We start from the raw sequence: 17,695 nt of genomic DNA, 5'->3' as shown, positions 1-17,695 counted from the left end.
GGCTTTTAGGATAGACTGCAGGCAAAAGCTTTTGTGGTTTTAACAGGTGGATGTCTGATTTGTGGTTTTAACAGGTGGATGTCTGATTTGTGGTTTTAACAGGTGGACGTCTGATTTGTGGTTTTAACAGGTGGATGTCTGCTTTTGTGGTTTTAACAGGTGGATGTCAGCTTTTGTGGTTTTAACAGGTGGATGTCTGATTTGTGGTTTTAACAGGTGGATGTCTGATTTGTGGTTTTAACAGGTGGATGTCTGATTTGTGGTTTTAACAGGTGGATGTCTGATTTGTGGTTTTAACAGGTGGACGTCTGATTTGTGGTTTTAACAGGTGGATGTCTGATTTGTGGTTTTAACAGGTGGATGTCTGATTTGTGGATTTAACAGGTGGATGTCTGATTTGTGGTTTTAACAGGTGGATGTCTGATTTGTGGTTTTAACAGGTGGATGTCTGATTTGTGGTTTTAACAGGTGGACGTCTGATTTGTGGTTTTAACAGGTGGATGTCTGCTTTTGTGGTTTTAACAGGTGGACGTCTGCTTTTGTGGTTTTAACATGGGGACGTCTGATTTGTGGTTTTACCAGGTGGACGTCTGCTTTTGTGGTTTTAACAGGTGGACGTCTGCTTTTGTGGTTTTAACAGGTGGATGGATGTCTGCTTTTGTGGTTTTAACAGGTGGAAGTCTGCTTTTGTGGTGTTAACAGGTGGATGTCTGATTTGTGGTTTTAACATGGGGACGTCAGTTTTTGTGGTTTTAACAGGTGGATGTCTGATTTTGTGGTTTTAACAGGTGGACGTCTGCTTTTGTGGTTTTAACAGGTGGATGTCTGCTTTTGTGGTTTTAACAGGTGGATGTCTGATTTGTGGTTTTAACAGGTGGATGTCTGATTTGTGGTTTTAACAGGTGGATGTCTGATTTGTGGTTTTAACAGGTAGATGTCTGATTTGTGGTTTTAACAGGTGGACGTCTGATTTGTGGTTTTAACAGGTGGACGTCTGATTTGTGGTTTTAACAGGTGGACGTCTGATTTGTGGTTTTAACAGGTGGACGTCTGATTTGTGGTTTTAACAGGTGGACGTCTGATTTGTGGTTTTAACATGTGGACGTCTGATTTGTGGTTTTAACAGGTGGATGTCTGATTTATGGTTTTAACATGGGGACGTCTGCTTTTGTGGTTTTAACAGGTGGATGTCTGATTTGTGGTTTTAACAGGTGGATGTCTGATTTGTGGTTTTAACAGGTGTATGTCTGATTTGTGGTTTTAACAGGTGGACGTCTGATTTTGTGGTTTTAACAGGTGGATGTCTGATTGTGGTTTTAACATGGGGACGTCTGATTTGTGGTTTTAACTTGGGGACGTCTGCTTTTGTGGTTTTAACAGGTGGATGTCTGATTTTGTGGTTTTAACAGGTGGATGTCTGATTTTGTGGTTTTAACAGGTGGATGTCTGATTTGTGGTTTTAACAGGTGGATGTCTGATTTGTGGTTTTAACAGGTGGATGTCTGATTTATGGTTTTAACAGGTGGACGTCTGATTTTGTGGTTTTAACATGGGGACGTCTGATTTATGGTTTTAACATGGGGACGTCTGCTTTTGTGGTTTTAACAGGTGGATGTCTGATTTGTGGTTTTAACAGGTGGATGTCTGATTTGTGGTTTTAACAGGTGTATGTCTGATTTGTGGTTTTAACAGGTGGACGTCTGATTTTGTGATTTTAACATGGGGACGTCTGATTTGTGGTTTTAACTTGGGGACGTCTGCTTTTGTGGTTTTAACAGGTGGATGTCTGATTTGTGGTTTTAACAGGTGGATGTCTGATTTGTGGTTTTAACAGGTGGATGTCTGATTTATGGTTTTAACAGGTGGATGTCTGATTTGTGGTTTTAACAGGTGTATGTCTGATTTGTGGTTTTAACAGGTGGACGTCTGATTTTGTGATTTTAACATGGGGACGTCTGATTTGTGGTTTTAACTTGGGGACGTCTGATTTTGTGGTTTTAACAGGTGGATGTCTGATTTGTGGTTTTAACAGGTGGATGTCTGATTTGTGGTTTTAACAGGTGGATGTCTGATTTATGGTTTTAACAGGTGGATGTCTGATTTGTGGTTTTAACAGGTGGATGTCTGATTTGATTTATGGTTTTAACAGGTGGATGTCTGATTTTGTGGTTTTAACAGGTGGATGTCTGATTTTGTGGTTTTAACAGGTGGACGTCTGCTTTTGTGGTTTTAACAGGTGGACGTCTGATTTTGTGATTTTAACATGTGGATGTCTGATTTGTGGTTTTAACTTGGGGACGTCTGATTTTGTGGTTTTAACAGGTGGATGTCTGATTTGTGGTTTTAACAGGTGGATGTCTGATTTGTGGTTTTAACAGGTGGATGTCTGATTTATGGTTTTAACAGGTGGATGTCTGATTTGTGGTTTTAACAGGTGGATGTCTGATTTGTGGTTTTAACAGGTGGATGTCTGATTTATGGTTTTAACAGGTGGATGTCTGATTTTGTGGTTTTAACAGGTGGATGTCTGATTTTGTGGTTTTAACAGGTGGACGTCTGCTTTTGTGGTTTTAACAGGTGGACGTCTGATTTTGTGGTTTTAACAGGTGGATGTCTGATTTGTGGTTTAAACTTGGGGACGTCTGCTTTTGTGGTTTTAACAGGTGGACGTCTGATTTTGTGGTTTTAACAGGTGGATGTCTGATTTGTGGTTTTAACAGGTGGATGTCTGATTTGTGGTTTTAACAGGTGGATGTCTGATTTATGGTTTTAACAGGTGGACGTCTGATTTTGTGGTTTTAACATGGGGACGTCTGATTTGTGGTTTTAACAGGTGGATGTCTGATTTGTGGTTTTAACAGGTGGACGTCTGCTTTTGTGGTTTTAACAGGTGCACGTCTGATTTGTGGTTTTAACATGGGGACGTCTGATTTGTGGTTTTAACATGGGGACGTCTGCTTTTGTGGTTTTAACAGGTGGACGTCTGCTTTTGTGGTTTTAACAGGTGGATGTCTGATTTGTGGTTTTAACAGGTGGATGTCTGCTTTTGTGGTTTTAACAGGTGGATGTCTGCTTTTGTGGTTTTAACAGGTGGACGTCTGCTTTTGTGGTTTTAACAGGTGGACGTCTGCTTTTGTGGTTTTAACAGGTGGATGTCTGATTTGTGGTTTTAACATGGGGACGTCTGCTTTTGTGGTTTTAACAGGTGGACGTCTGCTTTTGTGGTTTTAACAGGTGGATGTCTGATTTGTGGTTTTAACAGGTGGATGTCTGATTTGTGGTTTTAACAGGTGGACGTCTGCTTTTGTGGTTTTAACAGGTGGACGTCTGCTTTTGTGGTTTTAACAGGTGGATGTCTGATTTGTGGTTTTAACAGGTGGATGTCTGATTTGTGGTTTTAACAGGTTGATGTCTGATTTGTGGTTTTAACAGGTGGATGTCTGATTTGTGGTTTTAACAGGTGGATGTTTGATTTGTGGTTTTAACAGGTGGATGTCTGATTTGTGGTTTTAACAGGTGGATGTCTGATTTGTGGTTTTAACAGGTGGATGTCTGATTTGTGGTTTTAACAGGTTGATGTCTGATTTGTGGTTTTAACAGGTGGTTGTCTGATTTTGTGGTTTTAACAGGTGGACGTCTGCTTTTGTGGTTTTAACAGGTGGACGTCTGCTTTGTGGTTTTAACAGGTGGACGTCTGATTTGTGGTTTTAACAGGTGGACGTCTGATTTGTGGTTTTAACAGGTGGACGTCTGATTTGTGGTTTTAACAGGTGGATGTCTGATTTGTGGTTTTAACAGGTGGATGTCTGATTTGTGGTTTTAACAGGTGGACGTCTGATTTGTGGTTTTAACAGGTGGATTTGTGTTTTTAACAGGTGGATGTCTGATTTGTGGTTTTAACAGGTGGATGTCTGATTTGTGGTTTTAACAGGTGGATGTCTGATTTGTGGTTTTAACAGGTGGATGTCTGATTTGTGGTTTTAACAGGTGGATGTCTGATTTGTGGTTTTAACAGGTGGATGTCTGATTTGTGGTTTCAAATCAAATCAAATCAAATTTTATTTGTCACATACACATGGTTAGCAGATGTTAATGCGAGTGTAGCGAAATGCTTGTGCTTCTAGTTCCGACAATGCAGTGATAACCAACAAGTAATCTAACTAACAATTCCAAAACTACTGTTTTATACACAGTGTAAGGGGATAAGGAACATGTACATAAGGATATATGAATGAGTGATGGTACAGAGCAGCATACAGTAGATGGTATCGAGTACAGTATATACATATGAGATGAGTATGTAGACAAAGTAAACAAAGTGGCATAGTTAAAGTGGCTAGTGATACATGTGTTACATAAGGATGCAGTCGATGTTGTAGAGTACAGTATATACATATGTATATGAGATGAATAATGTAGGGTAAGTAACATTATATAAGGTAGCATTGTTTAAAGTGGCTAGTGATATATTTACATCATTTCCCATCAATTCCCATTATTAAAATGGCTGGAGTTGGGTCAGTGTCAATGACAGTGTGTTGGCAGCAGCCACTCAATGTTAGTGGTGGCTATTTAACAGTCTGATGGCCTTGAGATAGAAGCTGTTTTTCAGTCTCTCGGTCCCAGCTTTGATGCACCTGTACTGACCTCGCCTTCTGGATGATAGCGGGGTGAACAGGCAGTGGTTCGGGTGGTTGATGTCCTTGATGATCTTTATGGCCTTCCTGTAACAACGGGTGGTGTAGGTGTCCTGGAGGGCAGGTAGTTTGCCCCCGGTGATGCGTTGTGCAGTCCTCACTACCCTCTGGAGAGCCTTACGGTTGAGGGCGGAGCAGTTGCCGTACCAGGCGGTGATACAGCCCGCCAGGATGCTCTCGATTGTGCATCTGTAGAAGTTTGTGAGTGCTTTTGGTGACAAGCCGAATTTCTTCAGCCTCCTGAGGTTGAATAGGCGCTGCTGCGCCTTCTTCACGACGCTGTCAGTGTGAGTGGACCAATTCAGTTTGTCTGTGATGTGTATGCCGAGGAACTTAAAACTAGCTACCCTCTCCACTACTGTTCCATCGATGTGGATAGGGGGTGTTCCCTCTGCTGTTTCCTGAAGTCCACAATCATCTCCTTAGTTTTGTTGACGTTGAGTGTGAGGTTATTTTCCTGACACCACACTCCAAGGGCCCTCACCTCCTCCCTGTAGGCCGTCTCGTCGTTGTTGGTAATCAAGCCTACCACTGTTGTGTCGTCCGCAAACTTGATGATTGAGTTGGAGGCGTGCGTGGCCACGCAGTCGTGGGTGAACAGGGAGTACAGGAGAGGGCTCAGAACGCACCCTTGTGGGGCCCCCGTGTTGAGGATCAGCGGGGAGGAGATGTTGTTGCCTACCCGCACCACCTGGGGGCGGCCCGTCAGGAAGTCCAGTACCCAGTTGCACAGGGCGGGGTCGAGACCCAGGGTCTCGAGCTTGATGACGAGCTTGGAGGGTACTATGGTGTTGAATGCCGAGCTGTAGTCGATGAACAGCATTCTCACATAGGTATTCCTCTTGTCCAGGTGGGTTAGGGCAGTGTGCAGTGTGGTTGAGATTGCATCGTCTGTGGACCTATTTGGGCGGTAAGCAAATTGGAGTGGGTCTAGGGTGTCAGGTAGGGTGGAGGTGATATGGTCCTTGACTAGTCTCTCAAAGCACTTCATGATGACGGAAGTGAGTGCTACGGGCGGTAGTCGTTTAGCTCAGTTACCTTAGCTTTCTTGGGAACAGGAACAATGGTGGCCCTCTTGAAGCATGTGGGAACAGCAGACTGGTATAGGGATTGATTGAATATGTCCGTAAACACACCGGCCAGCTGGTCTGCGCATGCTCGGAGGGCGCGGCTGGGGATGCCGTCTGGGCCTGCAGCCTTGCGAGGGTTAACACGTTTAAATGTCTTAATCACCTCGGCTGCAGTGAAGGAGAGACTGCATGTTTCCGTTGCAGGCCGTGTCAGTGGCACTGTATTGTCCTCAAAGCGGGCAAAAAGTTATTTAGTCTGCCTGGGAGCAAGACATCCTGGTCCGTGACTGGGCTGGATTTCATCTTGTAGTCCGTGATTGACTGTAGACCCTGCCACATGCCTCTTGTGTCTGAGCCATTGAATTGAGATTCCACTTTGTCTCTGTACTGACGCTTAGCTTGTTTGATAGCCTTACGGAGGGAATAGCTGCACTGTTTGTATTCAGTCATGTTGCCAGACACCTTGCCCTGATTAAAAGCAGTGGTTCGCGCTTTCAGTTTCACGCGAATGCTGCCATCAATCCACGGTTTCTGGTTAGGGAATGTTTTTATCGTTGCTATGGGAACGACATCTTCGACGCACGTTCTAATGAACTCGCACACCGAATCAGCGTATTCGTCAATATTCCCATCTGACGCAATACGAAACATGTCCCAGTCCACGTGATGGAAGCAGTCTTGGAGTGTAGAGTCAGCTTGGTCTGACCAGCGTTGGACAGACCTCAGCGTGGGAGCCTCTTGTTTTAATTTCTGCCTGTAGGCAGGGATCAGCAAAATGGAGTCGTGGTCAGCTTTTCCGAAAGGGGGCGGGGCAGGGCCTTATATGCGTCGCGGAAGTTAGAGTAACAGTGATCCAAGGTTTTACCACCCCTGGTTGCGCAATCGATATGCTGATAAAATTTAGGGAGTCTTGTTTTCAGATTGGCTTTGTTAAAATCCCCAGCTACAATGAATGCAGCCTCCGGATAAATGTTTTCCAGTTTGCAAAGAGTTAAATAAAGTTCGTTCAGAGCCATCGATGTGTCTGCTTGGGGGGGATATATACGGCTGTGATTATAATCGAAGAGAATTCTCTTGGAAGATAATGCGGTCTACATTTGATTGTGAGGAATTCTAAATCAGGTGAACAGAAGGATTTGAGTTCCTGTATGTTTCCTTCATCACACCATGTCCCGTTAGTCATGAGGCATACGCCCCTCCACTCTTCTTACCAGAGAGATGTTTGTTTCTGTCGGCGCGATGCGTGGAGAAACCCGTTGGCTGTACCGCCCTGGATAGCGTTTTCCTAGTAAGCCATGTCTCCGTAAAGCAGAGAACGTTGCAGTCTCTGATATCCCTCTGGAATGCCACCCTTGCTCGGATTTCATCAACCTTGTTGTCGAGAGACTGGACATTGGCAAGAAGAATACTGGGAAGTGGTGCGCGATGTGCCCTTTTTCGGAGTCTGACCAGAACACCGCCGCGTTTCCCTCTTTTTCGGAGTCGTTTCCTTGGGTCGCTGCATGCGATACATTCCGTTGTCCTGTTTGTAAGGCAGAACACAGGATCCGCGTCGCGGAAAACATATTCTTGGTCGTACTGATGGTGAGTTGACGCTGATCTTATATTCAGTAGTTCTTCTCGACTGTATGTAATGAAACCTAAGATGACCTGGGGTACTAATGTAAGAAATAACACGTAAAAAAACAAAAAACTGCATAGTTTCCTAGGAACGCGAAGCGAGGCGGCCATCTCAGTCGGCGCCGTGGATGTCTGATTTGTGGTTTTAACAGGTGGATGTCTGATTTGTGGTTTTAACAGGTGGATGTCTGATTTGTGGTTTTAACAGGTGGATGTCTGATTTGTGGTTTTAACAGGTGGATGTCTGATTTGTGGTTTTAACAGGTGGATGTCTGATTTGTGGTTTTAACAGGTGGATGTCTGATTTGTGGTTTTAACAGGTGGACGTCTGATTTGTGGTTTTAACAGGTGGACGTCTGATTTGTGGTTTTAACAGGTGGACGTCTGATTTGTGGTTTTAACAGGTGGACGTCTGATTTGTGGTTTTAACAGGTGGACGTCTGATTTGTGGTTTTAACAGGTGGACGTCTGATTTGTGGTTTTAACAGGTGGACGTCTGATTTGTGGTTTTAACAGGTGGACGTCTGATTTGTGGTTTTAACAGGTGGACGTCTGATTTGTGGTTTTAACAGGTGGACGTCTGATTTGTGGTTTTAACAGGTGGATGTCTGATTTGTGGTTTTAACAGGTGGACGTCTGATTTGTGGTTTTAACAGGTGGACGTCTGATTTGTGGTTTTAACAGGTGGATGTCTGATTTGTGGTTTTAACAGGTGGATGTCTGATTTGTGGTTTTAACAGGTGGATGTCTGATTTGTGCCGTATCAATGTATAAAAACATACTGACTGTGGCTGAGCCAATCTACTCCTACTTCCAGATTCCTCTCTATAGAATCTATTCTCTCCTGCACACTGCTCTGCCCTGTACTTTCCATCCTCTCAGTATCAGGTCTCTCAGTGCTCTCTCTCTCTCTCTCTCTCTCTCTCTCTCTCTCTCTCTCTCTCTCTCTCTCTCTCTCTCTCTCTCCCGCACACTGCTCTGCCCTGTACTTTCCATCCTCTCAGTATCAGGTCTCTCAGTGCTCTCTCTCTCTCTCTCTCTCTCCCGCACACTGCTCTGCCCTGTACTTTCCATCCTCTCAGTATCAGGTCTCTCAGTGCTCTCTCTCTCAGTCTCTCTCTCTCCCCGCACACTGCTCTGCCCTGTACTTTCCATCCTCTCAGTATCAGGTCTCTCAGTGCTCTCTCTCTCTCTCTCTCTCTCTCTCTCTCTCTCTCTCTCTCTCTCTCTCTCTCTCTCTCTCTCTCTCTCTCTCTCTCTCTCTCTCTCTCTCTCTCTCTCTCTCTCTCCCGCACACTGCTCTGCCCTGTACTTTCCATCCTCTCAGTATCAGGTCTCTCAGTGCTCTCTCTCTCTCTCTCTCCCGCACACTGCTCTGCCCTGTACTTTCCATCCTCTCAGTATCAGGTCTCTCAGTGCTCTCTCTCTCTCCCGCACACTGCTCTGCCCTGTACTTTCCATCCTCTCAGTATCAGGTCTCTCAGTGCTCTCTCTCTCTCTCCCGCACACTGCTCTGCCCTGTACTTTCCATCCTCTCAGTATCAGGTCTCTCAGTGCTCTCTCTCTCTCTCCCGCACACTGCTCTGCCCTGTACTTTCCATCCTCTCAGTATCAGGTCTCTCAGTGCTCTCTCTCTCTCTCTCTCTCTCTCTCTCTCTCTCTCTCTCTCTCTCTCTCTCTCTCTCTCTCTCTCTCTCTCTCTCTCCCGCACACTGCTCTGCCCTGTACTTTCCATCCTCTCAGTATCAGGTCTCTCAGTGCTCTCTCTCTCTCTCCCGCACACTGCTCTGCCCTGTACTTTCCATCCTCTCAGTATCAGGTCTCTCAGTGCTCTCTCTCTCTCTCCCGCACACTGCTCTGCCCTGTACTTTCCATCCTCTCAGTATCAGGTCTCTCAGTGCTCTCTCTCTCTCTCTCTCTCTCTCTCTCTCTCTCTCTCTCTCTCTCTCTCTCTCTCTCTCTCCCGCACACTGCTCTGCCCTGTACTTTCCATCCTCTCAGTATCAGGTCTCTCAGTGCTCTCTCTCTCTCCCGCACACTGCTCTGCCCTGTACTTTCCATCCTCTCAGTATCAGGTCTCTCAGTGCTCTCTCTCTCTCCCGCACACTGCTCTGCCCTGTACTTTCCATCCTCTCAGTATCAGGTCTCTCAGTGCTCTCTCTCTCTCCCGCACACTGCTCTGCCCTGTACTTTCCATCCTCTCAGTATCAGGTCTCTCAGTGCTCTCTCTCTCTCTCTCTCCCGCACAATGCTCTGCCCTGTACTTTCCATCCTCTCAGTATCAGGTCTCTCAGTGCTCTCTCTCTCTCTCTGTCCCGCACACTGCTCTGCCCTGTACTTTCCATCCTCTCAGTATCAGGTCTCTCAGTGCTCTCTCTCTCTCTCTCTCTCTCTCTCTCTCTCTCTCTCTCTCTCTCTCTCTCTCTCTCTCTCTCTCTCTCTCTCTCTCTCTCTCTCTCTCTCTCTCTCTCTCTCTCTCTCTCTCTCTCTCTCTCTCCCGCACACTGCTCTGCCCTGTACTTTCCATCCTCTCAGTATCAGGTCTCTCAGTGCTCTCTCTCTCTCTCTCTCCCGCACACTGCTCTGCCCTGTACTTTCCATCCTCTCAGTATCAGCTCTCTCAGTGCTCTCTCTCTCTCCCGCACACTGCTCTGCCCTGTACTTTCCATCCTCTCAGTATCAGCTCTCTCAGTGCTCTCTCTCTCTCTCTCTCTCTCTCTCTCTCTCCTCTCTCTCTCTCTCTCTCTCTCTCTCTCTCTCTCTCTCTCTCTCTCTCTCTCTCTCTCTCTCTCTCTCTCCCCCACACACTGCTCTGCCCTGTACTTTCCATCCTCTCAGTATCAGCTCTCTCAGTGCTCTCTCTCTCTCTCTCTCTCCCGCACACTGCTCTGCCCTGTACTTTCCATCCTCTCAGTATCAGCTCTCTCAGTGCTCTCTCTCTCTCCCGCACACTGCTCTGCCCTGTACTTTCCATCCTCTCAGTATCAGCTCTCTCAGTGCTCTCTCTCTCTCTCTCTCTCTCTCTCTCTCTCTCTCTCTCTCTCTCTCTCTCTCTCTCTCTCTCTCTCTCTCTCTCCCCCACACACTGCTCTGCCCTGTACTTTCCATCCTCTCAGTATCAGGTCTCTCAGTGCTCTCTCTCTCTCTCTCTCTCCTGTCCCGTCCTCCAGCCTCCATCGTGATTCAGAAGTGGTGGTGTCAGATGAACCCCTGCATGGAGGGAGAGGAGTGTAAGGTGCTCCCTGACCTCACAGGCTGGTCCTGCAGTACTGGGAACAAAGTCAAAACCACCAAGGTGAGAAGACTGGGTCCTTTTCCACTGTGTGTGTGTGTGTGGATGACGGGGCGAATAAGAGACCTTGTCGGTCCTTGGCTTGTCACAATTTTGTCCTTACTGAAGGTGTAACTGAAGAATACTTGAGCTTAAGTTTATACTGTATGAGTATTATTTAGGCACTAATTAATTTACAAAATAACATTCCTTCATTATTCCTTCAGGTTCTAAGCTGTGGGGGGAGTTCTACTAAGCTAACATATGGAATTGTTTTAAGATGGTAATACCAAGGATCATTTAGCTATTTAGGTCAGGAAACAATATATACAGTATATATATATTTTACATGTATTTAACCCTGCATTATAGGCACTAAACTATCTCCATATATACTTCCATAACATGTTTTAACCGATACCCAGCTACCTTCAGACTAGTCTTGTGAGGCTAGTGGCCGTCCTAGAGCAAAATAACTTGTGAGAGACCCACCATTCCATGTTTCGGATGCTACAGACAGAAGGTCACAGATCGGCTGTACCAGCTTCAGACAAGTCCCATGACGCTTGTGGGAGAGAAGTCCATGATGTTTGTGGGAGAGAAGTCCATGATGTTTGTGGGAGAGAAGTCCATGATGTTTGTGGGAGAGAAGTCCATGATGTTTGTGGGAGAGAAGTCCATGATGTTTGTGGGAGAGAAGTCCATGATGTTTGTGGGAGAGAAGTCCATCATGATGTTTGTGGGAGAGAAGTCCATCATGATGTTTGTGGGAGAGAAGTCCATGATGTTTGTGGGAGAGAAGTCCATGATGTTTGTGGGAGAGAAGTCCATGATGTTTGTGGGAGAGAAGTCCATGATGTTTGTGGGAGAGAAGTCCATGATGTTTGTGGGAGAGAAGTCCATGATGTTTGTGGGAGAGAAGTCCATGATGTTTGTGGGAGAGAAGTCCATGATGTTTGTGGGAGAGAAGTCCATGATGTTTGTGGGAGAGAAGTCCATGATGTTTGTGGGAGAGAAGTCCATCATGATGTTTGTGGGAGAGAAGTCCATGATGTTTGTGGGAGAGAAGTCCATGATGTTTGTGGGAGAGAAGTCCATGATGGGAGAGAAGTCCATCATGATGTTTGTGGGAGAGAAGTCCATGATGTTTGTGGGAGAGAAGTCCATGATGTTTGTGGGAGAGAAGTCCATGATGTTTGTGGGAGAGAAGTCCATGATGTTTGTGGGAGAGAAGTCCATGATGTTTGTGGGAGAGAAGTCCCATGATGTTTGTGGGAGAGAAGTCCATGATGTTTGTGGGAGAGAAGTCCATGATGTTTGTGGGAGTCCATGAGAAGTCCATGATGTTTGTGGGAGAGAAGTCCATGATGTTTGTGGGAGAGAAGTCCATGATGTTTGTGGGAGAGAAGTCCATCATGATGTTTGTGGGAGAGAAGTCCATGATGTTTGTGGGAGAGAAGTCCATGATGTTTGTGGGAGAGAAGTCCATCATGATGTTTGTGGGAGAGAAGTCCATCATGATGTTTGTGGGAGAGAAGTCCATCATGATGTTTGTGGGAGAGAAGTCCATCATGATGTTTGTGGGAGAGAAGTCCATCATGATGTTTGTGGGAGAGAAGTCCATCATGATGTTTGTGGGAGAGAAGTCCATCATGATGTTTGTGGGAGAGAAGTCCATCATGATGTTTGTGGGAGAGAAGTCCATCATGATGTTTGTGGGAGAGAAGTCCATCATGATGTTTGTGGGAGAGAAGTACATGATGTTTGTGGGAGAGAAGTCCATCATGATGTTTGTGGGAGTCTTATCTTTCCAATAGGGGTTATAATACTTTGCAGGCCAAACCGTTAGGATGCTACAGACATTTTTTGTGAGAAGACTTTCGGGATGTCTCATGGTCTGACAAACACTCTACCACCTTTTACCGCACTGGAAGGGTGACCGGTGGATATGATATATTGGGAAGCAGCCCATGCTAAAAACAGATATCTCTAGCTTAAAGGGATTTTGAAGGGGATGTTGTTATTATGCTAATTAGATTTCCGTGGGGGCCGTTCATCAATATGCAGTCTGAAAACAACAACAAAAGAAAAAATCCTATCAGTATTTACAGCAGAAAGTGTCCCTTGAGGAAGCCATGAAGTCCACAAAGTACTTAGGAAATGTCTGACAGTTCTCACATTCTCCAGCTTGGGTAAAGTTTGATGTCCATTCAATGTACACCCTTTTTCCCCATATAGCATTTTGTCTTAATGAATGTTTCGTAAAGAAACTATCAGGGTGAGGAAGCTTACACTGTTTTTCATTTTTTTTTTAAGATGGCAAAGTTGGGGCAGAAGTGTAGGTACGGTAGTGTATTAGGCTAATCCTCTAAACACAGCATGGTCTGATCAGAAATAACCACTAAAAGACCCACTTTATGTTTAAACATAAACAGGAAGACTATGGAAAAAATGAACCAATCGTCTGTGGAGCATCAAGTGAGCATTATTTGTTAATCTTCTGTAAAGATGTGACAAGAGGGATGGAAAATGAATGTCAGAGAGAACAAAGCTGCACATACTCTCAAGCAGTATGGTAATCATTGCTATTCAAGCTGCACATGCTCTCAAGCAGTATGGTAATCATTGCTATTCAAGCTGCACATGCTCTCAAGCAGTATGGTAATCATTGCTATTCAAGCTGCACATGCTCTCAAGCAGTATGGTAATCATTGCTATTCAAGCTGCACATGCTCTCAAGCAGTATGGTAATCATTGCTATTCAAGCTGCACATGCTCTCAAGCAGTATGGTAATCATTGCTATTCAAGCTGCACATGCTCTCAAGCAGTATGGTAATCATTGCTATTCAAGCTGCACATGCTCTCAAGCAGTATGGTAATCATTGCTATTCATATGAGATAAATTGATTTGAATGAAGATCCTTCACAGCCTTTCTAATCTGTTAATGTGTTGAAGTTAATTTGCGGGACTGACTGACGGACGTGGTGTGGGTGTGTGTGTTGTGGGATGGAGCAGGTGTGGTTTACTCACAGGTGAAATCTAAAAATAAAAATAGTTGTGGGGAGCACACAGGCGCCATAAGAGTAATTGCTCAGAGAGACGGAATAACAGCGGAACATCTGTCCCATTCATTAGAATGCATTATGACTACGGGTTCCAGGGAGGCTTTCAATTTAAGAGTCCTAATTATATTGGTGAGGGGAAAGACGGAGGGATGAATGGCCGCTAAGAGACTACCGTTAGAATTAATGACCCTGGGCCTTTGAACCACTGAAAAACTGATAGGTAAAGTCATCACCATCCTCTATCGCTTTCTCTCTCTCTCTCTCTCTCTCTCTGACTGTCTAACCAATCAGCTATTAAGAAGAGGGGAGGGAGGGCGAGGAAGAACCGTGCTGCATCAGTGGAAATTCATTCTGCATTTGCTCAATGTGGAAGAGGAGCACAGTTACTAAGAGACTTGGGGGGCAGATGTCACAGGAGATTTCTGCAACGAAGCCGATGCCACGGCAACAGCTCTTCCTTCCAGCGACTGTCTCCCTCTTTCTCTCCCTCCATCTATCTGTGACCTTCTTTCCCTCTCTCTATCTTTCTCTGCGTTCCTCTGTGTGACGCAGACTCTCTTTCTTTTCTGTCTCTCTCTCACTCCCACGTTGCAGGGGTGTAGATGCCTGAGGGCGTCTAGCTCTGATGGTCCTGTAGAATGAAGGATATCACTAACAGTGGAGATACACTGGTTCATAGACGTCAGTTCCCTCTAACATCATGTGAGCGGTGGGAGGGGCTGTCAGAGGTTTTATATTGTAGAGGTGCAAGCTCTGTCACTCAAAGATAATTGTTTCTGTGTCATTGGTTCAACTCTCTTATCGACTCTGCTTTGCTTTCTTTTTTCTAGGTCACACGATAGCAAGAGAATCGCTGAGCAGCGACATCACCAAGTCTCTCAACTGTTAACTCCATATGTAAAGAAAGGATGGCAATCATAACTGAGACACTTAGACTGACGATGAAGGGAAGACTGTTAGTCATCCCATCATACCAAGGTGTGACAAAAACTACAGAACCATTAAGAACACACTCTGATTGACAGAGACACTGGGGTAAAGTGTCACACGTACAGCTCAAAACAACTATGGACTACTGAGTTTATGGATACCCAGGAAGCATACTTTATGGATACCCAGGGGGCATACTTTATGGATACCCAGGGGGCATACTTTATGGATACCCAGGGGGCATACTTTATGGATACCCAGGGGGCATACTTTATGGATACCCAGGGGGCATATTTTATGGTCAGTAAACACTACGTCTGAAGAATTTTGAGAAGACCATGTCGGAATACTTTTGCCTGTTAATAGAGATGGGGTAATCCAAAGACAGGTGGTTTTGACCAGTGTCTGAGGAGTTGTAATGGATGGCTGTTTTGACTAAGTATTTGTGGACATGTGTTGCCGCCAGAGCTGCAGAAAGACTGTGTTAGAGTGTGATTCTAGGGTTGTTGGACTGGATCCTGAATGACTCCAACTAGAGAGTGGAATGTTGCTGCTCTATCAGGATTACTTTCTATTCATGAGCTGGGAGGGGGGTGGAGCTCATCACTTGTGAATTGCATATTATTGTCAAATGACTCTTGTGGGTCAAGTCACTACGATGGAGATGTTTTCTGAGAGTCATTTTGCAGTTCTAATTAGGGTTGCTAAGTAGGATCATAACATATAAACAATTCATGTAAGATATTTGCACTAGTTGAAAACCGTTTACGGAATGTTTTGTTTTTCTAGTTATTTCTCTTTTTTTTCTGTAGATGTCACATGAAATTAAAGAGAGGAAGATATTTTGTAAATGTTCTGCCTCTGATGTTGAAGTAGAAATGCCACTGCCCTTCTCCCTGGTAGATTTGCTTATTATAATACTTGTTAATCCGTGGCTCAGATTGAAGGGATAGTTAACTTTGAACATATTTCATTCTATAGGTCGTTATCAGTAAAACGTCACAATACGGTGCAGAGCGTTCGATTTGGCTATGTGCTGTTTTCAAGGGATTGTTAAATAAATGTTAGAACTATTTGGTTTAAATATCATCCCCTCCTGAAGAGCATAGTCACAACTACACATTTCCCATGATTCCACATTTAGATCTAACATCAGAGTAGCCTATCCATTTGGAAAATAACTAGCTAGCTAAGCAAACAATATATCAATCTAGCTTGCTTTGTCAGAGATTAGGCTTTTGGAAAGAGCTTGACATCGTCCTGGTAAAATTGTCGGTCGGACTTACGTTACTGCCATCACTACTATAGATGGCGAGCAAATCAAAAACTATTTGGATATAGCTAGCCACCTAGTTTATCTCCTGAAAGTAAGCTTGTTAAACAGCCATATTGACATGATCTGTTATTAGCTAGCTAGCCAATTTGATGTGGTTCATCAATCAATGTAGCCTATCATGTCTGTCAGCCGCAATTGTGATAAAAACAATGTTGAAGAGGGGATAATGTTAGCTAACTTCGCTAGGTATGCCTACGTTGGTTGCCGGAAAAGGTACATTAGGTGTACTTAAAACATTATGTTTAACAAACTGCACAAAGTCTCTACCGGGAGCTTGCAGAGTTAACATTATCAGCTAACAGTACATCGGCAAATGCAGAACCTGCAAAGGATGGGAAATGAACCTAAACCACTCAGACTTGTCAGGTAAAGTTCACTTTTATATCACTCAAATATCCAATTAATGTTAGCCAATATTGAGAGACATCGTGGGGCTACCCTCTCGTTGGCTATCTGAAAGGTAATGATCAATGAAAAGCATGCAGTTATTGCTGTATCATTTTGTTGATCTAGAGCTAAATGTGCGCAATTGTTTTGCATGGAATAATCAGACATTTGTAGTTCTGACTATGTTCTTCAAGAGGTGATGATATTACAACCAAATAGTTAACATTTACTTAACAATCCCTTGAAAACGGCATGCGATTGTCAATGGTTTTAGCGGAGCTGGGGTTTCCTTGCCCCGCCCCCCCCAGCAGTCCAAATCAAACATTCTGCTCCCTTTATTGTGATCTATTATTGACAGCAACCTACACTTTAATTCATTGAGAAGAAGCTAGTAATCTAGACATCATTTGGTCACAGACTCTCCAGATCAGAATGTTACTTTCTAATTATTCATCAAATAAATGTAATGTGTCATTTGATTTAACTAACCCTAAAGAGCCTTTTATAGTGCTTGTCACTATCTGTGGACTAGAAACATGTGCTTCCATGTCTCTAGTTCTGTCCAGAAACATTTGAAAACTGAAAGTCAGTGATACCCTTGACATCTCTTATGTAAACTGTAAAATAGAGCACCCATAAACCATTAAAACATGCTTCTGCTTGTGTCGTGTTTCAGTTTGACAAGGAAACAACATGTTTTTAATAACTAACCCTTCTCTCCATCCACATTTTGAACAATATCTATGGTAATGTTTAATTTTACAGCCCGCTGTTTGCTTGCATTTTCATCCAACATGTTTCCCCCCACAGGCCTCTATCCCCCCACAGGCCTCTTTCCCCCCACAGGCCTCTTCCCCCCCACAGGCCTCCTTCCCCCACAGGCCTCTATCCCCCCACAGGCCTCTTTCCCCCACAGGCCTCTTTCCCCCCACAGGCCTCTTTCCCCCACAGGCCTCTTTCCCCCACAGGCCTCTTTCCCCCCACAGGTCTCTATCCCCCCACAGGTCTCTTTCCCCCCACAGGCCTCTTTCCCCCACAGGCCTCTATCCCCCCCACAGGCCTCTATCCCCCACAGGCCTCTTTCCCCCCACAGGCCTCTTTCCCCCACAGGCCTCTTTCGCCCCTATCCCCCCACAGGCCTCTTTCACCCCTATCCCCCACAGGCCTCTTTCGCCCCTATCCCCCACAGGCCTCTTTCCCCCCACAGGCCTCTGTCCCCCCACAGGCCTCTGTCCCCCCACAGGCCTCTTTCCCCCCACAGGCCTCTTTCCCCCCACAGGCCTCTTTCCCCCCACGGGCCTCTTTCCCCCACAGGCC

The 17,695-nt window shown here is 45.0% G+C and overlaps 1 protein-coding gene across 1 annotated transcript in view; it reads left to right on the top strand.

Annotated features, from left to right (window-relative positions):
• LOC124004326 (chemokine-like protein TAFA-4) overlaps positions 1–16,551 on the top strand; it is a 39,937-nt gene extending 23,386 nt beyond the window's left edge. The window contains exons 3-4 of the mRNA XM_046313153.1: positions 10,558–10,682; positions 14,556–16,551. Of these exons, the coding sequence (XP_046169109.1) occupies positions 10,558–10,682; positions 14,556–14,567 (137 nt within the window). The 3' untranslated portion in view covers positions 14,568–16,551. The remainder of the gene's footprint in view (positions 1–10,557; positions 10,683–14,555) is intronic.
• The last annotated feature ends 1,144 nt before the right edge of the window (positions 16,552–17,695 follow it).

The sequence above is a fragment of the Oncorhynchus gorbuscha genome, linkage group LG18, assembly GCF_021184085.1.
Source record: "Oncorhynchus gorbuscha isolate QuinsamMale2020 ecotype Even-year linkage group LG18, OgorEven_v1.0, whole genome shotgun sequence".
Taxonomy (NCBI): domain Eukaryota; kingdom Metazoa; phylum Chordata; class Actinopteri; order Salmoniformes; family Salmonidae; genus Oncorhynchus; species Oncorhynchus gorbuscha.
This window is presented reverse-complemented; position numbering and strand designations above follow the sequence as displayed.